We start from the raw sequence: 26,884 nt of genomic DNA, 5'->3' as shown, positions 1-26,884 counted from the left end.
TTATTTTAGGTTTTTCAAGGTAGGGTCTCACTGTAGCTCTGAATGACCTGAAATTCACTCTTGTATTTTCGAAGTGGCCTCGAACTCTCGGCAATCCTCCTGCCTCTGCCTCCCAAGTTCTGGGGTTAAAGGTGTACACCACCACACCCTTCCTCAGGAGGGTTTCTTTAATTATTTCCTTCACTTTAGAGTGACTGTTTCTATCTTTTTGAATGCCCACTGAATGCCAGGTCCTGTACTAAACTCCTTCTTTTTTTTTTTAAATTTTTTATTTATTTATTTGAGAGCGACAGACACAGAGAGAAAGACAGATAGAGGGAGAGAGAGAGAATGGGCGCGCCAGGGCTTCCAGCCTCTGCAAACGAACTCCAGACGCGTGCGCCCCCTTGTGCATCTGGCTAACGTGGGACCTGGGGAACCGAGCCTTGAACCGGGGTCCTTAGGCTTCACAGGCAAGCGCTTAACCGCTAAGCCATCTCTCCAGCCCCTAAACAACTTCTTTATTATGTTTCTTCAATTTAATACTCCTAACAATGACACAAAACAATCTCCGTTAACCTCATTAATAGATAAGACCAAGGCTTTGTAAGTAAGATTTATTTAGCTAGGGATATGGATCAATTGATAAAGTGCTTGTGGGGCTGGAGAGATGGCTTAGCAGTTAAGGCGCTTACCTGCAAAGCCTAAGGACCCAGGTAAGCCAGATGCACATGGTGGCGCATGTGTCTGGAGTTCATTTGCAGTGGCTGGAGGCCTTGGTGTACCCATTCTCTCTCAATCTCTCTCTCTTTCTCTGATAAGTAAATAACTAAAAATAAAAATGTATATATTTTTAAAAGATTGCTGTTCATTTAGCCATTTTCTGTGCTCTCTCTCTTTAAACATTTCAGTTCGGCAGAGTGTTCTGGCAAAAGAGAATCATGAGTTAGTATTGCCAGGAAAAGGAACATTCAAGTTAACTGTCCGCTTGCCCACGGCCCCAGATGATGGCCCAGCGTCTAAGGGGGAAATTCCAGCAAAGGTAAGTAAACTTGGGGAGGGACTCAGAGGAATGCTTAGAGTTCTCCCAGGGTGTGTAGGGTAGGAATGTCAGTGATGAAAATGTGGTGGAGTGAGTATAAATGAAGCAGGAGTTGGAAAAACAATTTAGAAGTGTGGCAGGAGCAGAGATGGTGATGAGCTGAGCTGAAATCATGAGGGAGCAGGCGCTTTTGTTGATTTTTAGATGCTGCCAGAAGAGAGAGGGTTTGGGAATCGTCATAACTTTGCTTTGGGATATCAAACTTTGGCTCCACCTGTCTTGGCTTTCTTTTTAATTTTTTTTAATTTTAATTTTTTAAAGGCATGCATCACCTTGTCTGGCTATTATTTTACTTTTATTTATTTATATTTATATTTATATTTATTTATTTATTTATCATTATTGTATTTTATTTTTGTTTTTCCAAGGTAGGTTCTCACTGTAGCCCAGGCTGACCTGGAATTAACTCTGTAGTCTCAGGGTGGCCTTGAACTCATGGCATTCCTCCTGCCTCTGCCTCCTGAGTGCTGGGATTAAAGGTGTGTGCCAATATACCCGGTTGGTTTTCTTTTTAAACCTGTAGCTTGCTATTTTGATTTTTATTTTGGTTTTTTGAGGTAGGGTTTCACTCTAGCCCAGGCTGACCTGGAATTCACTATGTAGTCTCAGGGTGGCCTCGAACTCCAGACGTGTGCCCCGTCTTGTGCACATGTGCAACTTTGCATGCTTGCGTCACGTTGTGCGTCTGTCTTACATGGGATCTGGAGAGTTGAACATGGGTCCTTAGGCTTTGTAGGCAAGAGCTTTAACCACTAAGCCATCTCTCCAGACCTGTTTTGATTTATTTTTAACATCATTTTGAGGGAATGGTGATCTGTATTGCATGTGCTGTTTCCTCGAAGGTGCAATGGTTTATCAGACTATCATGAGAATTAAATAGGTGGCTTTTGACAACGTTAAGTGGGGGTGGGGTGGGGTGGGGGGATCTTGAGCTAAGCTTTCTCTTTGATGTAGCGCTTGGGCTCTACCCAAACGGGTGTGCTGTGAATTGCAGATTCTGTCATTTGTGTCTCATTTTCACCAGTGATTGTTGTGAAGAGCGAGAGGATGTGCTATGACACGTGGCCCTGGGTACATCAAAGAACCCATTATCCAGGCGTTTCATTATCATTTCTGTCTAGCCTATGTCTCCAGGCTGATCCAAAGGACATTTTCTCCATGTAAATAAATTATCAGTGCATTAATGCTCCTCTGTTGTTTGGGTTTTAGGAATGCAAGACAGAAGATGTTCAAGAACCAGGTAAGGGCTCGCTCGAGATTGTGCTTCACCAACCTGTTCTGCTTTCATTAAAGAAGACACGTGGTTAAGGCGCTTGGAGGAATCTCCCCCCCCCATCTCTTTCTCTTTTTTGGGGGGGGTTTGAGGTAGGGTCTCACTCTAGCCCAGGCTGACCTGGAATTCACTATGCAGTCTCAGGGTGGCCTCGAACTCACAGTGATCCTCCTACCTCTGCCTCCCGACTGCAGGGATTAAAGGCGTGCGCCAAACACACCATCCCCCCCGGCCTTTCTTTTTTGTTTTTCTAGATAAGGTCTCACTCTAGCTCAGGCTGACCTGGAATTCACCATGTACTCTCAAGGTGGCCTCGAACTCACGGCGATCCTCCTATCTGTGCCTCCCGAGTGCAGGGATTAAAGGCGTGCGCAAAGCACGCCATCCCTTTCCCCTCTTCTTGACTTCCACCTCCCGGGGCTGCTCGGTTTGGAGCTGCCTTGGCCTGATGGCTTTACATTCTAAGGCAGGGTGAAGAGTGTAGGCCCCTTGGGTTCAGGCCATGAGGACAGAAACAGTTCTGTCTGAGGTTGGGCAATGGCTTCAGTACTTGGGAGGCGGTGATGAACAGAACATTAGAGCCCACGTGGCCCAGAAGAAGCCAGGATTGCGCATATCCAGGGATGCTGTGTGCGGCTGGTGGCTTAGCATTGCTTTGTGACTACAGAGTGTCTTCTGGAAGGGCAGGGAGGCTTGGAGGCTTCCCAGCAGCTCGGGACGTGGCTGCAGTTCCGTCCTCCGCCTGAAGGCGTCGCTCTTCTGCAGCCAGTCGAGCCAGGTTTCACTGGTGTCTGGACCTTCACCTGTTCCGCCACCTGACGCTTACCAAGAATCAGCTACCTCTTGATGGCTAAGCTGGTCACTGCAAAAAGGGCAGGGAATGAAGAACCACGCTCCATGAAGAAATAAAGTGAGACGTAACACCCCAATCTCAGGGAAAAGGCATTCTAAAGAGGTGTCAACATTGCTCTTTCAAATTCCGATTGTTTAGCTGGGCGTGGTGGCGCATGTCTTTAATGCTGGGGACTAGGGAGGCAGAGGTAGGAGGATTGCCATGAGTTCGAGGCCACCCTGAGACTAAAAGGGTGAATTCCAGGTCAGCCTGGGCTGGAGTGAAGACCTTACCCTGGGGAGAAAAAATTCAGATTGTTTTTTTTTTAATTTTTTTTTTGTTCATTTTTATTTATTTATTTGAGAGTGACAGAGAGAGAGAGAGAGAGAGAGAGAGAGAGAGAGAGGGGTAGGCAAATAGACAGAGAGAGAGACAATGGGCACGCCAGGGCCTCCATCCACTGCAAACGAACTCCAGACGCGTGCACCCCCTTGTGCATCTGGCTAACGTGGGTCCTGGGGAATCGAGCCTCGAACCGGGGTCCTCAGGCTTCACAGGCAAGCTCTTAACCGCTAAGCCATCTCTCCAGCCCAAAATTCAGATTGTTGTGAGCACGTGTAGAAGAGAGCTGTTTTTACTTAGCAAAATGACTGATTAGGGGCAAATAGATTGTTTTCATCTAATATGGACATACTATTACAGTATAGAATTAAAAGAATAAGAATTGAATAGTTTATTTATTTATTTGAAAGAGAGGGAGAAAGAAAGAAAGAAAGAAAGAAAGAAAGAAAGAAAGAAAGAAAGAAAGAGAAAGGGCATGCCAGGGCCATTAGTCACTGCCAAAGAATTCCCGATACATGAGCCACCTTGTGAATCTCACTTTATGTGGGTGCTGGGGAATCAAACTCAGGTCTCTAGGCTTTGCAGGTAAGTGCCTTAGCTGCTGAGCCATTTCTCCAGCCCTACAGTATAGAGTTTAATAAATGTGGTGGGGTTTTTGTTGTTGTTGTTTGCTTGTTTTTGGCTAGGTCTCTCATTCTAGCCCAGGCTGGCCTTGAACTTACAGTGATCTTCCTCCTAGCTCAGCCTTCTGAATGCTGGGATTATAGGTGTAAGCCACCTCACATAGCTTGTGTGTATGCATCTAAGTTTAAAATTCTTATGAAATAGGGCATTTTTATCCTTGTTAAAAATTTTTATGTTTTTCCTATTAGAATGGCTGACCAGTTAGCTCTAGTAATTCTGCTGCCTCAAACTCACAGCAATCCAGACGCATGCGCCACCTTGTGCATCTGGCTTTCCGTGGGTCCTAGGGAATTGAACCTGGGTCCTCTGGTTTTGCAGGCAAGCGCCTTAACCGCTAAGCCATCTCTTTCCAGCCCTCGTCTGTTTTTATTTGACCCGGACTGTACACACCAACACCATGGCCTGCTAGTAGAGGAAGCATCTGGACTCAGGCTGCACTTAACTGGGCTGGGCTTGACTGTAAGAACTTGAAGAGATGAAGGCACTTGTGGTTGGCAAATTCTGGAATTTCCAAGTAACACGCCCAGTCTGTGCTGTCTTCTAAGAGTCGGACTTGTGGGTGTGTGTGCTCTTCTTCCTGTTGAGAAGTTGGAACCAAAAATATTTACAATCATGTGTTTCCTCTTCCTCCCTGTGTTAGCTACTTTTATTTTTATTTTTATTTTTTAGTACTGTGACAAAAGATCTGACAGATAGACTTAAGGTGCACGCCTTTAATCACAATACTTGGGAGGCAGAGGTAGGAGGATCACCGTGAGTTCAAGGCCACCCTGAGACTACATAGTAAATTCCAGGTCAGCCTGGGCTAGCGCGAGACCCTACCTCAACCCGGAAAAGAAACCCTTAAGGTAGGAAGGGTTTCGTTTGGCTCACAGTTCAGAAGGAGCAGTCTTCCATCATGAGAAGATGGCAGTAACATGGTCCATGGTGGTGAAGCTTGTGCCATGGGTTGATTCACATCGTAGTAGATCAGAAGAGCTCCTCAGCCAGAAACAAGGCAGTGCTATAATCTTAACATCTCCACCAGCCACACTTTTTCTGCAAATAATTTATTTGAGAGAGTGAAAGAGGCAGAGAGAGAGAGAGAGACAGAGAGAGAGAGAGAGAGAGAGAGAGAGGGAGAATGGGTGCGCCAGGGCCTCTAGCCACTGCAAACGATCTCCAGATGATGCGCCACCTTGTGCATCTGGCTGGCCTACATGGGTCCTGGGGAGTCAAACCAAGGTCCTTTGGCTTTGCAAGCAAATGCCTTAGCTAAGCCATCTCTCTAGCCCCAGTCACACCTTTTGTCCCAAAGGTTCCACAACCTCCACAATAGCATCACCAGCTGGGGCTACGTGTTCAAAAACATTTTATATCTACATCATAGCCAGGAAACTTTTGAGCTTCCTTAGGTTTTTGAAAGTTCAAGTATTTTTCTTCTTTTTTCATATTGACTTGAGATAAAAAGAGAGAGAAGCAGATAGAGAATGGGCACACCAAGGCCTCTAAGCCACTGAAAACAAACTCCACATGCATATGCTACCTTTTGCATCTGGCTTTATATGTGGGTACTGGGGAATTGAACCTGGGTCCTTAGGCTTTACAGGCAAGTACCTTAACCACTACATCATCTCTCTAGACCCAGATATCTTTCTTTAAAAAAAATTTTATTTATTTACTTATTTGAGAAAGAGAGAGAGAGAGAATGGGTGCACCAGGGCTTCTAGCCACTGCAAATGAACTCCAGATGCATGTGCCCCCTTGTGTATCTGGTTTACGTGGGTCCTGGGGAATTGAACCAGGGTTCTTAGGCTTTGCAGGCAAATGCCTTAACCACTAAGCAATTTCCCCAGCTCCAGACATCTTTCTTATTTAACCTTTTATGTCTGTTGGTATAGAGACTTCTTAGGGTTTTTTTTTTTTTTTTACTGTTTTGATTTTTTTGAGGTAAGGTTTCACACTAGCCCAGTCTGACCTGGAATTCACTATGGAGTCTCAGAGTGGTCTCAAACTCACGGCAATCCTCCTACCTCTGCCTCCTGAGTACTGGGATTAAAGGCATGCACCACCATACCTGGACGAGACTCATTTTAAAAGTTTTGAAAGTCTTTATTATGCATCCTTCTGTCATGGCTTATTACCTCACGAGCCCTGTCTCTCGCCTGTTTCTCTCTCATGTCCTCCTCAGCCTGACCAGTCCTCTGCACTGTTTCTAAATGTCCCTTCATCCTTTGGCTCACTCAGCACCAAGCACTACAGAGTACCACCCAGACCCGATTCTAGCCTACTTTTCTGGCTTTGTTTCTTACAGCTCTGCACACACAAAAAAAGTCCTCCTTTTGAGCCACACATCAGTCAAGCCATCTCCCTCCCTTCCTTTTCTTTTCCTCCTCTTTTTTTTATTTTTAATTTTTTGGTTTTTTTTTGTTTATTCTTATTTATTTGAGTGTGACAGAGAGAGAAAGAAGGACAGAGGGAGAGAGAGAGAGAGAGAGAGAAAGAAAGAGAATGGGCGCACCAGGGCCTCCAGCCATTGCAAACAAACAGCAGACACGTGCGCCCCCTTGTGCATCTGGCTAATATGGGTCCTGGGGAATCAAGCCTCGAACTGGGGTCCTTAGGCTTCACAGGCAAGCACTTAACCGCTAAGCCTTCTCTCCAGCCCAATTTTTTGGTTTTTTGAGGTAGGGTCTTGCTCTAGACCAGGCTGACCTGGAATTCACCATGTAGTCTCAGGGTGACCTCAAATTTACAGAGATCCTCCTACCTCTGCCTCCCAGGTGCTGGGATTAAAGATGTACCACCATGCTGGGACCCTCCTCTTTTTTTGAGGCAGGATTTCACCATGTCGCTCAGGAGGCTGAAGAGGGTAACTATGAGTTCCAGGTCAGCCTGGGCTAGAGAGAACTTCCTCTAAAACAATAAGAAGCTTATTGAATAATTATGATATAGTACTATATAGTACTATGATAGAAATGTATGAAGGATAAGGTAGGTTCCTCAGAGAGACAAGGCAGAAAGGGTGTGATAAAATTGAGCCAGTAGGGCTGGAGAGATTGCTTAGTGGTTAAGGCTCTTGCCTGCAAAGCCTAAGGACCCAGGTTCGATTCCCCAGTACCCACGTAAAGCCAGATGTACAAAGTGGTGCATGTGTCTGGAGTTTGTTTGCAGTGGCTAGAGGCCCTGGCATGCCTATTCTCTCTCCCTCTCTTTCTCTGCCTCTCTCTAAATAAGAACAGTTTAAAAATAAATAAAGAGCACCTTAACAGCTAAGCAATCTACCTAAGATCTGCTTTTAGCTGAGTTAGTGAAAGAGATTGTAAAAAGGTAGGGGTCATGTCTTAGGATAACTGACTGTGGTGGTTTGATTCAGGTGTCCCCCATAAACTTAGGTGTTCTGAATGCTAGCTCCCCAGCTGATGGATATTTGGGAATTAATGCCTCCTGGAGGGAGTGTATTGTTGGGGGCGGGCTTATGGTCTTTATAGCCAATTTCCCCATGCCAGTGTTTGGCACACCCTCCTGTTGCTGTGTTCCACCTTATGTTGGCCAGGGGGTGATGTCCACCCTCTGCTCATGCCATCGTTTTCCCCTGCCATCGTGAAGCTTCCCCTCGAGCCTGTAAGCCAAATAAACCTCTTTTTCCCAGAAGCTGCTCTTGGTTAGGTGATTTCTAACAGCAATGCAACCCAGACTGCAACAGTAAAGTGGTACCAGGAGTGGGGTTGCTGCTAGACACCCGACTGTGGCTTTGGCCTTTTGGAGCTGATTTTCAAGAGAAATGTGGGAGGAGTTGAAACCTTGGCCTAAGAGATGCCTTGCAGTGCTGTAAGTACAGCTTGATGGTCTATCCTGGTCAGAGCTGAAAGACCTGAAGGAAGTAAGAACTATGGACTGTGAGGTTTGGCTTATGAGGGTGAGAAAGAGCTTTTGCCTGGACTGGGCTAGCAGTTTGTGTGAGAAGCTTGCTCTTATGCCCATGTCCTGAGAAGTTGTGCAGGGTTGCTTTGCGTAGAAATGAACTGGTGTGTGCAGAGGGATATGGCACAGAAAGAAAAACATCTTTGGGTGAACTGCTGCCCGTTCAGCTGCAACTGAGAGATAACAACCTTTGAGACTGGGCTAGCTGACCTGTGCTGGGGCAACAAGAAGAATGTCAACTCTTTTGAAGGGGTCTGAGTGCTCAAGGAGTGTCCTGTTCTTCAAAGTCTGCTTTATTCCCCCCTGGATTAACAAATTGGCACCCTACCTGGTATTGTGGAGTATAAGAGGGTCATTGAGTTTGCAACACGGTCTTGTGTTTTGGAAATGGCCATGGGCAGTGTGAAGCGGGTTTGCTGGTTGCCTGCATAGAGACCCCATGGGGCCATGAGGATGAACCGTGGCTTGCAGTGGAGACCCAGTGGAGATGCCGGGACCATGAGATGGCTGCCGAGGAGCTGCCGGCCCCGATGAAGTTTTCCAGGACTATGAGTAGCCTAGCTGGAGGGGCAGAATTGGAATGCCAGAGACTTGTTGCTGGTTAGAATTATCAGACTTGAAGATTTGTCACTGGTTTGAGTTGCTGGACTTGAAGCTACAGAGTTTGATGTTTGCCCTGGTTGTTTTAAATCTTGTATTGGTTGAATGTTTCTTTGCTATGCCCAATGTCATCTTTTGCAGTGTGAATATTTATTCTGTGCCATTATGGGTTTTTTGAGGTTATATTTTGGTATTATGGCTCAGTTAAAAGATCTTGAACTATGGGGATGTATGAACATCATTGAGATTGATAAAAAACTATGGGGACTTTTAAAGTTAGACTGAATACATCAAGCATGGATATCAGTTTATGGGGGCCAGGGGCGGAATGTGGTGGTTTGATTCAGGTGTCCCCCATAAACTTAGGTGTTCTGAATGCTAGCTCCCCAGCTGATGGATATTTGGGAATTAATGCCTCCTGGAGGGAGTGTATTGTTGGGGGCGGGCTTATGGTCTTTATAGCCAATTTCCCCATGCCAGTGTTTGGCACACCCTCCTGTTGCTGTGTTCCACCTTATGTTGGCCAGGGGGTGATGTCCACCCTCTGCTCATGCCATCGTTTTCCCCTGCCATCGTGAAGCTTCCCCTCGAGCCTGTAAGCCAAATAAACCTCTTTTTCCCAGAAGCTGCTCTTGGTTAGGTGATTTCTAACAGCAATGCAACCCAGACTGCAACACTGACTTTGCTAAGACCACCTTGTTCTCCCTTCTCTCTCCCTGAAACAGATTCATCAGAAGACCTGGGTACAAAACACACTCCCAGTCATAGATCAGAAGATATTCCAAGAGAGGGTGAAAATGTTCCCTCTTTGGTGGCATTTGGAAATCTCCAGGCCAAAGTGACTGACATGATGCTAACCTTACTGGTAGAGAACATAAGTGGCCTATCCAGCGAGAACTTTCAGATGGAAGTGATACGAGATTCTGAAGTCGCTGTGGTTACCTTTCAAAAACCAATAGGTAAGCTCAAGCGCTATTGCATCTGCCAGTCTTCCTTGGACCACGCCTTGGGATTTGGGATCCCTTCTTCACAGAACACCTCTAGTAAAAGACTCAAAGGTGATACAGGTTGAAAGAGAAGCAAATTAATCTTGAAACTAAATTCTGCTGTGTTCAATAGGCCAACCTTTATTGTACATATATGAATTCTCCTGCGTCGTGTGTGTTTGGGGCGTTTGGGGAGGGTGAGTAAGAGAGGAAAAGAAGTTGAAAGTCTACGGTTATTAAAATGACTCCAGAGGCTGGAGAGATGGCTCAGCGGTTAAGGCGCTTGTCTGCAAAGCCTAACAACCTAGGTTCAATTTCCCAGTGCCCATGTAAAGCCAGATGCACAAAGTGGTACATGCATCTGGAGTTCATTTGCAGTCGGTAGAGGCCCTGGTTTGCCTGTTCTCTCCTTACAAATAAATAAGTAAATAGATAGATAAAGTGACTCCAAGTAAAGGAGTCAGCATTTTCATATGTATCTCCCTGGAAAAAAATAAATATTGAGCTGGGTGTGGTGGTGCACACCTTTAATCCCAACACTTGGGAGACAGAGGTAGGAGGATCACCATGAGTTTGAGGCCACCCTGAGGCTCCATAGTGAATTCCAGGTCAGCCTGGGCTACAGTGAGACCCTACCTCGAAAAACTAAAAATAATCATAAATATTGGTTGTTACCAAGCTGGATGTACTGGAAGGTAATAACAGCAACAGACACTCATATACTGTTAACTACAAGTCAGATACTTGCAAAACTCCTTGCATTATTTTTTTTAAAATTATTTATTTATTTATTTATTTGAGAGCGACAGACACAGAGAGAAAGACAGACAGAGGGAGAGGGAGAGAATGGGTGCGCCAGGGCCTCCAGCCTCTGCAAACGAACTCCAGACGCGTGCGCCCCCTTGTGCATCTGGCTAATGTGGGACCTGGGGAACTGAGCCTCGAACCGGGGTCCTTAGGCTTCACAAGCAAGCGCTTAACCGTTAAGCCATCTCTCCAGCCCTCCTTGCATTATTAATTTTTTGTTCTTTTCAACAACCTTATGGCAGAGACACAAATGGAAGAACTGGATTTGAGCCCAGGTAGCTGACCTCTACTGCCTTGTCTCTCAACCCACTTTGCCACATTTTTTTTTTTTTTTAGAACTTTCATGTTCATATCTACAGGGCTGAGGAAGTGCTTTTAATATTTTTACTTATTTATTTGCAAGCAGAGAGAGACAGAAGAGAAAGAAAGAGAGAGGGAGAGGGCGAAAATGAGAATGGGCGCACCAGAGCCTCTGGCCACCGCAAACGAACTCCAGATTCATGCGCCACTTTGCGCATCTGGCTTTATGCGGGTATTAGGGAATCAAACCAGGGTCACTGGGCTTTGCAGGGAAGCAAACCTGAGCTGAGCATCTCTCCAGCCCAAGGAGGTGCATTTAATGTAGAAAACAAGGGATCTTGAAGGTTATTGTCATGAGGAAGAGCCATCTCCACCCAAAACAAGGGAAGGTTCCATTTCCAAGTTCCCAAGCATGGCAGTCGGATAAGAACAGAAGTGGAGCCATTGGAATCTTCGCTCTACATTTAACTGGTTGTGTGAGGCTGGCTGAGTCTTCTCTGTGCCTCATTTTCCTCATCTGTGAAATGGAGACAGTCCTACCTACCTAAGTTGCTGTAAAGATTAAATGAGGCAATGTTTGGAAGTCACGTAGCGTAGTACTTGAGACATGGTAAGTATTCAATAAGGGGCATGATTCTTCCATGGGTGTGAGATGTGTGAATGTATGTTCATGTATGTGAGTGAGGTGTACATGTGATGTGGCATGTATGTGGAGGTCAAAGGACAACTTTCTGGTGTTAATCCTTGCCTTCCACACTTTCTGTGTTGGTCTTCCTCGCCATATACATATATATATATATATAATATATATATATATAATATATATATATGTATGTATATATGTATATGTGTATGTATATATATTTATTATTATTATTATTTTTGGTTTTTCATGGTAGGGTTTCACACTAGCTTAGGCTGACCTGGACTTCACTATGTAGTCTCAGGGTGGCCTCAAAATCATGGCAGTCCTTCTACCGCTGCTTCCCAAGCTCTAGGATTAAAGACATACACCACCACCTCCCTGCTGGCCTTTGACATAGGAGATCTTAAACTCAGGGCGTCATGCTTAACATGACAAGTGTGTTATTCACTGAGCAATTGCCCCAGCCCTGGGGGTAGTATATCTTATTTCAAATTCACCATTGTTTCATGTAAAGGAAGTGTTAAGTGGACTAGCTTTTGTTCATTGATCAATAACATTGAACACCGAATGTGCCTCGCCTTTGTGCGTCTAGCTTATGTGGGATCTGGAGAGAGATCAAACATGGGTCCTTAGGCTCCGCAGGCAAGCGCCTTAACCACTAAGCCATCTCTCCATCCCAATCCTTATTAATTTAAAATAAATAAGCTGAGTCCCAAAGGATGAATAGGACCAACAGAAAATTGGGCTGGGATGTAGCTTGATGGTGGAGCATTTGCTTAGCATGCATAGGGTCAGAACCACAAACAAATAAACAAAAGCAATTAAACCCCACAACTAACACCCTGACACACACGCCCACAAAATTGGAGAAGGGTATTCCAGACACAGGAAGTTGTATGTTGCAAGGGCAAAAGAGATTCATTTTTTGACAAAATGAACAATAAAATAAAAGGCAGAGAATAGCCAATGTGGTGCCTGGAAATGAGTTTGGAGTCAATAGCCAAGAACACCGTAAGTCTGGCTACTGAGGGTGAGCGCCCGCCTTTAGGCTTGAGGGAGGGGTGCGTTTTGGGGCTTGGGAAAGGACTGGCATTGTGGAGAAAACACTCTGGAGGTTTGGTAGTGACTAAAGAACACAGTTCAGTGGCAGAAAACAGAGCAAGCAGCTCTCTATATCAGGTAGAGAAAACAATCACAGGTTTCCTGATTTTATTTTTTTTAATTTTTACTAGCATTTTCCATGATTATAAAAAAATCCCGTGTTAATTCCCTCCCTCTCCCCCCCACTTTCTCCTTTGAAATTCCATTCTCCATCATATTACCTCCCCATAACAATCATTGTACTTACATGTATCCAATATCAACCTATTAAGTACCCTTCTCCCTTCCTTTCTCTTCCCTTTATGTCTCCTTTTTAACTTACTGGCCTCTGCTGCTAAGTATTTTCATTCTCACGCAGAATTATTATTATTATTTTTTTTTTGAGGTAGGGTCTCACTCTGGTCCTGGATGACCTGGAATTCACTATGTAATCTCAGGGTGGCCTCAAACTCATGGTGATCCTCCTACCTCTGCCTCCCAAGGGCTGGGATTAAAGGTCTGCACCACCACGCCCGTCTTTTAGAAATAGTTTGTTTATTTAAGAGAGAGGCAGATAGAGAGAATGGGTGCTCCAGGGCCTTTAGCCACTGCAAACAAACTCCAGATGTGTGCACCCACTTGTTCATCTGGCTAACGTGGGTCCTGAGGTATCGAACCACAAACGCCTTAACCGCTAAGCCATCCCTCCAGCCTCTGATTTTTTTCTTTCTTTTGTAGATACCAGGAAATTTCTTGATGATTGTGCCAAGCACCGTTCTATTCAACAACTTGAACTTCTACCAAGGCTTCTGGAAGGGACCAAATCAATCAGAGTTGAAAACCTGCCACCTGGTGTGAATGAATACCACTTACAACTTTTTTTTGAAAATCCTCTTAATGGAGGAGGGGAAGTTGCCCAGGTTAAGTGTTTTCCAGAAGAGAGTTCCGCCCTGATTGAATTTCGTGACAGAAAAGGTAGTGTGTCTCAGCCTACCGTACCTTGATAATCTATTAGGCCATTTCTGAAGGGCTTACTGGTTACTTAAGTTCTGATGTACATTGCTTGTTTACTCATATATATAGTTTTAATATATTTTATTTATTTATTTGATAAAGAGAAAGAGGCAGAGAGAGAGAGAGAGAGAGAGAAAATGGGCATGCCAGGGCACCAGCCACTGTAAAGAAACTCCAGATGCATGTGCCCCCTTGTGCATCTGGCTAATGTGGGTCCTGGGGAATTGAGCCGGGATCTTTTGGCTTTGCAGGCAAATGCCTTAAGCTAAGCCATAGCTCCAGCCCTTACTCATATATTTTTGTCAGAAGTTGAATTCCTCGTTTCTTCATCTGGGATATGATGCATTGTGAGGACAGCAATTTAGTCACTTTTTCTTTTTCTTTTTTAAAATATTTATTTATTTACTTGAGAGAGAGAAAGAGGCAGACAGATAGATAGATATAGAGAGAGAGAGAAAAAATGGGTGCACCAGGGCCTCCAATAACTACAAATGAACTCCAGACACACGTGCCGTGTTGTGCATCTGGCTGGTTCTAGGGAACTGAACCTGCGACCTCGGGCTTCACAGGCAAGTACCTTAACCCCTAAGCCATCTCTCTATCCCAGCAATTCAAACTTTTAAGAAGTAACACCAAATTTATGAAAGACAAAAGCATATTCTCTTGTTAGGCTCCACTTGGGACTGACTGAAACATAAATAATTCTTTGAACCTTTACAGTGCTGTACTGAAAAAGAGACAGTCTGTGTTTTAGCTTTCTACATTGGTTCTCCAACTGATTTCAATAAATTGAGGTACAGATAATACTCAGAACACATGTAGTTCCTATAAGGTGTTACTTCTCCCTTTTCCGGCCTTTGTAATAATTCAGGAATTCACAGGGATGATTTCATATCACCTCAAGAAGGAGACTATAAGGCATATCACAGACAATATTTTCATTTATTATTTGTTTGCAGAGAGTAAGAGGGACTAAGTGCTGTAGGGGCTACTGCCACTGCAAATGACCTCCAGATGCACGGGTCACTTTGTGCCTCTGCATTTACGTGGGTACTGGGGAATCAAACCTGGGCCATCAGGCTTTGCAAGCAAGCACCTTTAATGGTCATCTCTCCAGCCCAAAGGATGACATTTTTTTCTTGTTCGGTTTTTTGAGGCAGGGTCTCACCATAGCCCAGGTTGACCTGGAATTCACTATGTCGTCTCAGGATGGCCTTGAACTCATGGCGATTCTCTTACCTCTGCCTCCTGAGTGCTGGGATTAAAGGAGTGAGCCACCATACCCGGCTGGATGACATTTTTAAAATGTGTTTTTAAAAATATTTTATTTTAGTTGGTTAGTTGGGAGAGAGAGAGGAGAGAATGGGCACACCAGGGCCTCTAACCACTGCAACCAAACTCCAAATACTTGTGCCACCTTGTACATCTGGCTTACGTGGGTACTGGGGAATTGAGTGTGGGTCCTTAGGCTTCACAGGTAAGCACCTTAACCACTAAGCCATCTCTCTAGCCCCAAATGTGTTTTTTAAATATGCCTTTATTTATTTATTTATTTATTTATTTTATTTAAGAGAGAGTATGTGTATATGGGCATTCCAAAACCCCTTTCCACTGCAAATGAGCGCCAGATGCACATACTACTTTACATGGATACTAGGGGATCGACTCAGTTTGTCAGGCTTTGCAAATAAGTGCCTTTTACTGCTGAGCTGAGCCATCTCTCCAGTTCCAAGGATGACTTTAAAAAGATATATTTTATCTTTATTTGTTAATTTATTTGACAGAGAAAGAGGGAGAGAGAGAGAATGGGCAGGTCAGGGCTTCCAGCTACTGCAAACGAATTCCAGACACATGTGCCCCTTTGTACATTTGGCTAACATGGGTCCTGGGGAGTCGAACCTGGGTCCTTTGGCTTTGCAGGCAAACGTCTTAACCACTAAGCCATCCCTCCAGGCCATTTTTTAAATTAATTAATTTATTTATTTTTGAGGTAGGGTCTCACTCTAGCCCAGGCTGACCTGGAATTCACTACATAGTCTCAGGGTGCCTTTGAACTCACAGCAATCCTCCTTCCTCTGCTTCCTGAGTGCTGGGATTGAAGGCGTGCACCACCATGCCATGACATTTTTTATTTTTTATTTTTATTTACGTATTTGAAAGAGAGAGAGAAGTAGCATGTCATGGTCTTCAGCCTCTGCAAACAAACTCCAGATGCATGTGCCACCTCATAAATAAGGCTTACGTGGGTCTTGGGGAATCAAACCTGGGTCCTTTGGCTTTGTGGGCAAGTGCCTTAACCATTAAGTTGTCTGAGTACATGCCAGTGATCACTGGTGCTGCCTAGGTGCATGGCTTCTCTGGTTGATGGTGAAAAATAGGCCTAGGTATTTTTAGGTTTTGAAGGTCAGATTTTTTTTTTTCAGGGTAGGGTTTCTCTATAGTCCAGGCTGACCTGGAATTCACTATGTACTCTCAGGGTGGCTTCAAACTCACAACAGTCCTCCTACCTCTGCCTCCCCAGTGCTGGGATTAAAGGTGTATGCCATCACACCCGACTGGTCAGGTTTTTTTCCCCCATCATTCCTGAAGCAGCCCTAGGATGACAGTGCATACATGGATTGGGTTACTTTTTAAAAATTTTTATTAGCATTTCCCATGATTATAAAAAAATATCCCATGGTAATGCCCTCCCTCCCACCCCCACACTTTCTCCTTTGAAATTCCATTCTCCATCATATTACCTCCCCATCTCAATCATTGTACTTACATATATACAATATCAACCTATTAAGTACCCTCCTCCCTTCCTTTCTCTTCCCTTTATGTCTCCTTTTTAACTTACTGTTATTTATAAGTATTTTCCTTCTCACGCAGAAGCCCAGTCATCTGTAGCTAGGATCCACATATGAGAGAGAACATGTGGCGCTTGGCTTTCTGGGTATTTTTTCTTTATTTTATTTTTTCTTATGATAGAGAGGGAGCACAAGAGAAAGATTTGTCATGCTAGGGCCTCCAGCTGCTGCAGTTGAACTCCAGATACATACACTACCTTGTGAGCATATGCAAACTTGTGTGCTTGCATCAGCTTGTGTGTCTGGCTTATGTGGGATTTGGACAGTGGAACGTGGGTCCTTAGGCTTTGCAGGCAAGAACCTTAACCACTAAGTCATCTCTCTGGCCCAAAGTTATAATGATGATGATGATGATTATTATTATTATTATTATTATTATTATTATTTTTGGTTTTTCAAGGCAGGGTCTCACTCTAGCTCACGCTGACCTGGAATTCACTATGTAGTCTCAGGATGGCCTCGAACTCACAGCGATACTCCTACCTGTGCCTCCCACTGAAGTTTTTTTTTTTTTTTAATTTTATTTATTTATATGAGAGCAACAGACAGAGACAGAAAGAGGCAGAGAGAGAGAGAATGGGCGCGCCAGGGCTTCCAGCCTCTGCAAACGAACTCCAGACGCGTGCGCCCCCTTGTGCATCTGGCTAACGTGGGACCTGGGGAACCGAGCCTCGAACCGGGGTCCTTAGGCCTCACAGGCAAGCGCTTAACCGTTAAGCCATCTCTCCAGCCCCCCCTTTTTTTTTTTAAACATCTTTTCACCATGGATGCTATTTCAATCCAAACTATTACAGGATTCACTCTAACTCCTCCTTGGACTTGCCTAACAACTAACACAAAATGAAGAGGGCCTTGGAGAGGAAGGAGGAGAACAGCATGCGTGGGTACACACACACACACACACACACACACACACACACATACACACGCATAGCAGGTATGGCTGTCCTGGTACAGGCAGCAGGAAGGAGCTTCTAGAAGAGGCAGAAGAAGGTTCAGGTCTTACTGAACAGTAACTCCAAGGCTGGGCTCCCAGGTAACTGGAGGATGGTTTAGGTTTCTAAGAACACGGGTTTCTGCATTGGCAGACACTGATGATTAGTTTGGAAACTTACATTGGCCTGTGGAGCCCTATTCAAGCTATGTAGCTTTTCCTAACCTCAATTAAAAAAAAATTGAGAGAGAATTGGCGCACCAGGGCCTCAGCCACTGAAACCGAACTCCAGACACTTGCGCCACCTAGTGGGCACGTGTGACCTTGCGCTTGCCTCGCCTTTGTGCATCTGGCTAATGTAGGATCTGTAGAATCGAACATGGGTCCTTAGGCTTCGCAGGCAAGCGCCTCAATGGCTAAACCACCTCTCCAGCCCCCTAGCCTCAATTTTATCATTTGTGAGTATTGACAACAGTATCTCCTAGAAGCCTGGGGATGCTATGGGAAAAGCTGTGGTTACGTGAATTAATCTGTATAAAATGCTCCGAATAGTGTCTACATATGGTAAGCTATCACAGTTATGCTTCTCCTCATAAAGGTATTAATGAAACTGAAGTCAACTATGAAAACCTAAATTCTGAGACTATGAAGAGGGAGAAGTAGGATGGGTGTAGTGGTGCATGCCTTTAATCCCAGCAGAAGTAGAGGAGGCAGAGGTAGGAGGATGGCTGTGAGTTCGAGGCCAGCCTGAGACTGCATAGTGAATTCCAGGTCAACCTGAGCTAGATCAAGACCCTACCTTGGAAAAGAAAAAGAAAGAAAAGTCTTGTTTGCTTTGAATTCATTTGAAGAAGCAGATCATATTGATATTAGTATTTATATATGTATCTATTTATTTATTTACTTATTTATTTATTATGCTTTTAAAGTGTTAGATACCATCATGGCCAAGAAACACAACTTCAACAAGATGCCACTGTCTATCTTCCCTTACTACCCCTCTCTGGGCACAGCCTTGTATGGTCATGAGAAACCTCTGATCAAGCTTCCAGCCCCATTCCAAGAGTCACTGGATCTTCCCTTATGGAAGTTCTTTCAGAAAAAGGATCATCTGATAGAAGAGATAAATGATGAAATGAGACATTGTCACTGTGATCTAGCTTGGTCCCAACTCAATGGTAAAATTACCATCAAACCTGCAGCCTCCTTAGTTAATCAGAGATCTAAAATCAAGAGCTGGCAGCAAGATGCATCCACAGTCCTCTCTGCCATCAGGTCTAAGTATCAAGTCACCTCCCTGTCTATGGATCCAGTAGTGTGGGAAGACATAAAGCCCAGCCTAGAAGGCGATAAGATCCTGATTGAATTCGATACACTTACGGAGATGCTAACCTTAGCAGGAAAATCAGAAGATGTCCAAGACATTGGCCTGAAAATCAAGGGATTAATGCAAAGCACTATCGAAAGAATGAGAAAAGAGAAACTAAGTCTGCAAGAAAAAATGGCCATTTCTCCGGGAAGGCATTTTCTTTTGCGGCACGGTGGTACCTTGGAGAAACTGTGTTCAGAGTGTCCAGAGATGGAAATTTCCTATGATGCAGGCACTCAGTGCCTGCACCTTAAGGGACTTCGTGAAGATGTGTATAAAGCCATGTGTAAGATCCAGGAAGAGGTGTTCCCCATGGCAGAGAAAGACATTCTCTTTCCTCCTGAGGTCTTCACATTTCTCCAACAGGCAGACTGTAAAGAATTCACTGAGTCTGTTTTTCTAGCACATAAAATCCTGGCGACCTTTGAGCTGAAGGATCCGGCCGTCCTCTTAACCAGCTGTTCCTCTAAAGTCCTGGTAGAAGCTGAGAAGCAGCTGGTTGGTGCCTTCGATTTTAAGCGCATCGAAGTCGAAGACAAGGACGTTCTCAGTGGCAACAAATGGAAAAAGAAAATCCACGCTTTGCAAAAGCAACATAAGTCCTTCGTCCACATTACAGTACCCGGTGAGTTACCATCCGGGACCTCAGCTGAAGTCATTGTTGCAGGCTGTGTGAACAGAGTCAATGAAGTCCATGTCTTGCTTTTGGACTTCCTGGAAAACAACATGAAGATCGAGAGATTGGTGGAAATCAAGTCATCCTTAGTTATGGACTATATCAAAATGGAAAAGAAGCTTTTCTGGTCAAAGATAAGGAAGGCAAACGTGCAGGCTGTTTTTGAGCACGAGGGCAAAGAAAAAGGCATTTTACTCAGTGGGGCCAAGAACAAAGTCCAGGAGTGCATGGACATCGTCAAGCAAGTTGTGGATTCAGTCTGTGTTAAAAAATTCCACATTGATAAGCCAGGAGCCAGGCAGTTCTTCCAGGATAAAGCATCGTATTACAAGAGTGAGATTAGAAAGCTGTATGGTTGTGCCATTGAACTCCAGGAGAGTCATGGAAAGGAGAGGGACAGCGTTGCTGGGCAGAAGTGTGCTTTGCAAGTGGACGTAGCCCCTGGCACAATGCTCCTTGTGCAACGGGGAGACTTGGCTCAGTTTCCCGTCGATGTGGTGGTGAATGCCTCCAATGAGGAACTCAAGCATCTCGGTGGCCTTGCAGGCGCTCTTTTAAAAGCAGCGGGTCCTCAACTTCAAGCAGAGTGCGACCAGATAGTGGAGAGAGATGGTAAAATCCTACCCGGCAACGTGGCCATCTCAAGGGCAGGAAAGCTCCCGTGTCATCGTGTCATCCACGCGGTGGGGCCTGAATGGAAGCATGACGAAGCCCCTAGGTGTGTGTACCTTCTAAAGAGAGCTGTGGGGCTAAGTCTTGATTTAGCCGAGAAACACCAGTACCAATCCATAGCCATGCCTGCCATTAGTTCTGGAATCTTCGGCTTTCCCCTGGACCGGTGTGTGGCGACCATTGTTTGGGCCATCAAAGAAAACTTTCAGCTGAAGAAGGATGGACACACCTTGAAAAAGATTTATCTGGTTGACCCATCTGAGAAGACCATCAGAGCTTTCACTGATGCTGTAAGAAATATATTTAGAGACACGCTATCTGACACAGCTCCCCTGCCCAAGACAGAAACCCTGTCTAATACAGCTTCCTCGGTCAAGGTCAAAGCAGAAGACCCAAGGGTACCAACTTTGGTATCTCCAGGAGGTTTGAAAATCATGCTGGTGAAAGGAGACGTGCAGGATGCTGAGGTGAGTGTCTCTATCTACATTGCTACCAGTGTGCTGGTGCGTCACCTACTATGCAGCCAGCCGCCTCATGGAGGGCCAAAGGTAAGGAGAGAAGGAAGGAGAATTCCATGTTTGATTTCCTGGCCTTGAGATAATTTTCCTTAGCCAACCGGACTGGATTACTCCCCAAATCATTTACTAATAGCGTCTGACCCACTATTTGTGAGAATTGAAAGAGCACTGTAGAAGCCGGGCGTGGTGGCACACGTCTTTAATCCCAGCACTCGGGAGGTAGAGGTAGGAGGATCACCATGAGTTCGAGGCCACCCTGAGACTAAAAAAAAAAAAAAGAGCACTGTGGCCCGATCGCAAGGTTTTTAGGAACCGTGAAAATTCATGCTGTGAAGGCTCTTGTACATTTTCGTTGTTTTTACACCTGTCAAGGTTTTGGTCAGCGTGGGGTTTGTTTCCTGTCAACGTTACAGATAGGGGACATGGAAAAGAGCCTGGGTGATGTGAGCCTCCACACTCAGCATCCATTTGTTGGTCCCCTGGGGAGGGTGGGCCACAGAGAAGGTCCAGGTAAAGGGGCTTACTTGCTGACAGCCTGGGTTCGATTCCCCCAGGACCCACGTAAAGCCAGATGCAAAAGTGGTGCATGTATCTGGAGTTCATTTACAGTGGCTGGAGGCCCTGGTGTGCCCATATTCTCTCTCTCTCTCTCTTTCTTGTTCTATCTCCTTGTAAATAAATAAAAGTGCATTTTTTAAAAAAAAAATGGTTTTTTGGGCTGTAGAGATGGCTTAGCGGTTAAGCGCTTGCCTGTGAAGCCTCAGGACACTGGTTCAAGGCTTGATTCCCCAGGTCCCACGTTAGCCAGATGCACAAGGGGGCGCACGAGTCTGGAGTTCGTTTGCAGTGGCTGGAGGCCCTGGCACGCTCCTCTCTCTCTCTCTGCCTCTTTCTCTCTCTGCCTGTCCTCTCAAATATATAAATAAAAATAGGGCTGGAGAGATGGCTTAGCGGTTAAGCGCTTGCCTGTGAAGCCTAAGGACCCCGGTTCGAGGCTCAGTTCCCCAGGTCCCACGTTAGCCAGATGCACAAGGGGGCGCACGCGTCTGGAGTTTGTTTGCAGTGGCTGGAAGCCCTGGCGCGCCCATTCTCTCTCTCTCCCTCTATGTCTTTCTCTCTGTGTCTGTCGCTCTCAAATAAATAAAAATTAAAAAAAAAAAAATAAAAATAAATAAAAATAAACAAAAACAATTTTAAAAAATGGTTTTTCAAGGTAGGTTTCACTCTAGTCCAGGCTGACCTGGAATTCAGTATGTCGTCTCAGGGTGCCCTCGAACTCATGGCGATCCTCCTACCTCTGCCTCCCGAGTGCTGGGATTGAAGGCGCACGCCACCACGCCTGACATTAGTTTCATTCTTTTACATGTGGATATCCAGTTTTCCCAGCAACACTTGCTGAAAAGGCTGTCTTTTCTCCAATTCTGGTTTTGGTTTTTCGAGGTGCATCTGGCTTACGTTGGGTCCTGGGGAATCGAACTGTGGTCCATTGGCTTTGCAGGCAAGCGCCTTAACCACTAAGCTATCTCTCTCCAGCCCAGATTTCTCATAGTAAGCAGAAGTAGTGAGTATAAGAATCACAGCTAACATTAAGTGTTACTTTGTGTCAGGCCCTTTGTTAAGTTCTCAACTACCCATGACTAACCTTTTCTCACAGTGCCAAGAAGTGGAGTCTGGGGACTATTCAGCTATTTCTCCTTATTCCCCAAATGAGGGAATGAGAGTTAGAACAGTTAAACACTTTGCCCATGTCCCACAGCAAGCAGGCAGGTAGAGTCAGCAGCATTGGAATATTCTTGAGTTCTTAATTATTGTACTATTTCCACATGTTAAAAATAATTTTATTGTGCCGGGCATGGTGGCGCACGCCTTTAATCCCAGCACTCGGGAGACAGAGGTAGGAGGATCGCCGTGAGTTCGAGGCCACCCTGAGACTACATAGTGAATTCCAGATCAGCCTGGGCTAGAGTGAGACCCTACCTCGAACAAATAAACAAACAATAATAATAATAATAATAATTTTATCGAGCCAGGCGTAGTGACACATGCCTTTAATCCCAGCAGAGGTAGGAGGATCATTGTGAGTTCGAGGCCACTCTGAGACTCCATAGTGAATTCCAGATCAGCCTGGGCTAGAGTGAGACCCTGCCTCGATAAACCAAAATAAATAATAATAATAATTTTATCTCTTGTCCTCTCTCTCAATGTGTCTTTTTTTTTTTTTTTTTTTTGTTGTTTAGGCAGGGTTTCATTAAAAACATTTTTGTGGGGCTGGAAAGATGGCTTAACAGTTAAGGCACTTGCCTGCAAAGCCAAAGGACCCAGGTTTGACTCTCTAGGACCTACGTAAGCCAGATGCACAAGGGAGCACATGTATCTGGAGTTTGTTTGCAGTGGCTGGAAGCCCTGGTGTACCCATTCTTTTTCTCTCTCCACCTGCCTATTTCTCTATCTCCTTCTCTCTCAAATAAATAAGTAAATAAAAATAAAATATTAAAAAAAAAAACATTTTTGTGCCAGGCATGGTAGCATGTACCTTTAATTTAAGCACTTAGGAGACAGAGGTAGGAGGATTACCATGAGTTTGAGTTTGAGGCCACCCTGAAATTACATAAGGAGTTCCAGATCAGCCTGGGCTAGAGCAAGACCCTACCTCAAAAAAAACAAAACAAAAAAAAACAACAACAACAACAACAAAAAACCAGCTAGGCAAGGTGGCACATACCTTCAATCCCAGCACTCAGGAGGCAGAGGTAGGATGATTGCTGTGAGTTCGAGGCCACCCTGAGACTATATAGTGAATTCCAGGTCAGCCTGGGCTACAGTGAGGCCTTACCTTAAAACAAATCATATATATGTTGTTAGGCTGGAGAGATGAATCAGTGGTTGAGGTGCTTGACTGCAAAGCCTAACCACCCAGGTTTGATTCCCCAATACCCACATAAGGCTGGATGCACAGGATGGGGGACGCATCTGGAATTCATTTGCAGCAGTCTTGAGGCTCTAGCATGCCCATTCTCTCTGTGTCTCTTCTTTTAATCTCTCTCTGCTTGCAAATAAATAAAAATATTTTTTCTAACTAATTTTGTTTCTTTCTATCTCTTGCTTTTTAAAAGATATTGTATTCTTTATTTGAGGAAGAGGCATGGGGCGGGGGAGGTGCAGAGAAAGAGAGGGAGGGAGGAGAATGGGCGTGCCAGGGCCTCCAGCCATTGCAAATGAACTCCAGAAGCATGCGCCACCTTGTGTATCTTACTTTACAAAGTACTAGGGAATCGAACCTGAGTTCTTTGGCTTTGCAGGCAAGAGCCCTAACCGCTAAGCTATCTCTCCAGCCCTCTCAGTTTTTTTAAAATTTTTGTTTGTTTATTTTAATTTATTTATTATTTGAGAGAGACAGACACAGAGAAAGAGGCAGATAGAGAGAGAGAGGGAGAAAGAGCATGCCAGGTTCTCCAGCCATTGCAAACAAACTCCAGATGCGTGTGCCCCTTGTGCATCTGGCTAACGTGGGTCCTGGGGAATTGAGCCTCAAACCGGGGTCCTTAGGCTTCTCAGGCAAGCGCTTAACTGCTAAGCCATCTCTCCAACCCTCTCTCAGTTTTATCGAGGGAGAGTTTTAGTCTAGCCCAGGTTGACCTAGAGCCCTAAGAACTTAGCCTTGGCTGGCCTTGGGCTCATGATAATCCTCCTGCCTCAGCTTTCCAAGTGCTTGGGTTTAAAGGTGTGAGCCACCACACTCTGTAATTTCTCATTGGAAGAAAAAAACAAAAACAAACAAACAAAAAAAAACCAAGCAAATAAACCAAACACTCCTTTGACTTTGAGTCTGGGGAATGGAAATGAATTCACCTCCTCTTTGTCTCTTTTGGCATCGAATGGGAAAATGTCCTTGTCCATTTCTTTCCCGCTCAGAGCTGTGTCTTTCCTGCGGTATTGACTGCTGCGCATCACGCCTCAGGGACCCCCCACGAGAGAGGTCTCCTTCCCTCTCCTCTCCTGTCCTCTACTCACGTGCTCTTTGAAGGAAAAGCTTCCATGGCTTTGACCTGGAGCTGTGCCCATCACAGTGGACCCTATCACCAAAGCCATGTCTAACCTGTCAGGTACCATTGCGCTGCCAAAGCAGACTAAAGCTGTATTGTTTCCTGTTACTCTGCTTGCTCTGACGAGTCCCATTTCTCAGGTCCCCCAGGGCCCGTGGCATCATTCATTATTATTTTCATTATATTAATATTGTATTTATTTGAGAGAGGAGGGAGAGAGGGAGGGAGGAAGAGAGTCAAGGTCTCTAGCCACAGCAATGAAGTCTAGACACATGTGTCATTTTGTGTATCTTGCTATTTACATGGATATTGGGAAATCGAACCTGTGTCCTTAGGCTTTGGAGGCAAGTGCCTTAACCACCGAGCAATCCATCTTTCCAGCCCCATGCATCTTTAAATATTTATTATTATTATTTATTTATTTGAGAGAGAGAAAGAGGTAGATAGAAAGACAGAATGAGTATGCCAGGGCCTCTAGCTGCTGCAAATAAATGCCAGATACAAATGCCAGCTTGTGCATCTGGCTTGTGTGGGTACTGGGGAATCGAACCTGGGTCCTTGGGCTTCTCAGGCAAGCACCTTTAACTGCTAAGCCATCTCCCCAGCCCCATGACATCTTTAATTTTTTTTTAACTTAAAACATGTTTATTTATTTATTTGCAAGCAGAGAGAGATGGAAGAGAGACAGACAGAATGGGCACGCCAGAGTTTCCAGCCACTGTAAATGAACACCATATGTATGTGCCACCTTGTGCACTTGGATTTACATGGGCACTGGGGAACTGAATTCTGGTTGTTAGGCTTTGCAGGCAAGCACCTTAATGGCTGAGCCATCTCTCCAGCCCTTGCTTTTTATTTTTTTATTTTTATTTTTATTTTTTATTTTTTGGTCTTTCAAGGTAGGGTCTCATTCTAGACCAGGCAGACCTGGAATTCACTCTGTAGTCTCAGGGTGGCCCCGAACTCACGGTGATCCTCCTACCTCTGCCTCCCAAGTGCTGGGATTAAAGGTGTGCGCCACCACGCCCGGCCCTTGCTTTATATTTTTTAAACGTTTTTATTTACTTATGAGAGAGAGAGAGAAAGTATAGGCACACCAGGGTCACCTGCTGCTGCAAATGAATTCCAGCTCTCCAGATTCATGTCACCACCAGGCATCTGGCTTTATCTGGGAAGTGGGAAATCGAACCCACGCCATCAGGCATTATAAGAAAGCACCTTTAACTGTGGAGCCATCTCTCCAGACTTTTTGTTTTGTTTTGTTTTGTTTTTGTTTTTTCGAAGTAGGGTCTCACTCTGGCCCAGGCTGACCTGGAATTCACTATGTAGTCTCAGGGTGGCCTTAAACTCATGGCGAGCCTCCTACCTCTGCCTCCTGAGTGCTGGGATTAAAGGTGTGCTCCACTAAGCCTGGCCAGGCTTATTTTTTTAAATATTTTTATTTATTTGTTAAGAGAGGAGAAGGGAGTGAGATAGAGATAGGGAGGGGGAGAGAGAGAGAGAGGGAGAAAATGGGTGTACCAGGGTCTCCAGCTGCTGCAAACAAACTCCAGATATGTATACCACTTTGCACATCTGGCCTTATAGGGATATTGAGGAGTCTATCCAAGCCATAGAGAGCTGTAAGAAAGTGCCTTTAACCACTAAGAAATCTCTCCAGCTCATATTGTTGGTTTTTTGAAGCAAGAGTTTGCTCTAGCCTGGCTTAACTGGAACTCTGTAGCCCAGGATGACCTCAAACTCACTGCAATCCTCAGCTTTCTTTTTTTTTTTTTAATTTTTTTTTTAAATTTATTTGAGAACGACAGACACAGAGAGAAAGACAGATAGAGGGAGAGAGAGAATGGGCGCGCCAGGGCTTCCAGCCTCTGCAAACGAACTCCAGACGCGTGCGCCCCCTTGTGCATCTGGCTAACGTGGGTCCTGGAGAACCGAGCCTCGAACCGGGGTCCTTAGGCTTCACAGGCAAGCGCTTAACTGCTAAGCCATCTCCCCAGCCCACTCAGCTTTCTGAATGCTAGCACTGAAGGTGTGAGCCACGACAGCCAGCTTATGTGTCTTGGAGATTCACTTAAAGTTAAGTATTAAGGACTGGAGAGATGGCTGAGCAGTTAAGGCACTTGCCTGTGAAGCCTCAGGAGTCAGGTTCGATTCCCCAGGACCCACGTTAGCCAGATGCACAAGGGGGCGCACATGTCTGGAGTTCGTTTGCAGTGGCTGGAGGCCCTGGCATGCCCATTCTCTCTATCTGTATTTCTCTCTCTCTCTCTCT

The 26,884-nt window shown here is 45.0% G+C and overlaps 1 protein-coding gene across 1 annotated transcript in view; it reads left to right on the top strand.

Moving 5' to 3' along the window:
- LOC101616146 (protein mono-ADP-ribosyltransferase PARP14) overlaps positions 1-26,884 on the top strand; it is a 58,108-nt gene that overhangs the window by 6,457 nt on the left and 24,767 nt on the right. The window contains exons 2-6 of the mRNA XM_045148460.1: positions 891-1,021; positions 2,291-2,321; positions 9,441-9,674; positions 13,273-13,509; positions 18,264-20,518. Of these exons, the coding sequence (XP_045004395.1) occupies positions 891-1,021; positions 2,291-2,321; positions 9,441-9,674; positions 13,273-13,509; positions 18,264-20,518 (2,888 nt within the window). The remainder of the gene's footprint in view (positions 1-890; positions 1,022-2,290; positions 2,322-9,440; positions 9,675-13,272; positions 13,510-18,263; positions 20,519-26,884) is intronic.

Source organism: Jaculus jaculus, chromosome 4, assembly GCF_020740685.1.
Source record: "Jaculus jaculus isolate mJacJac1 chromosome 4, mJacJac1.mat.Y.cur, whole genome shotgun sequence".
NCBI lineage: Eukaryota > Metazoa > Chordata > Mammalia > Rodentia > Dipodidae > Jaculus > Jaculus jaculus.
The sequence above is the reverse complement of the archived record's forward strand: the minus strand, read 5'-3'. Positions and strand labels throughout refer to the sequence as shown.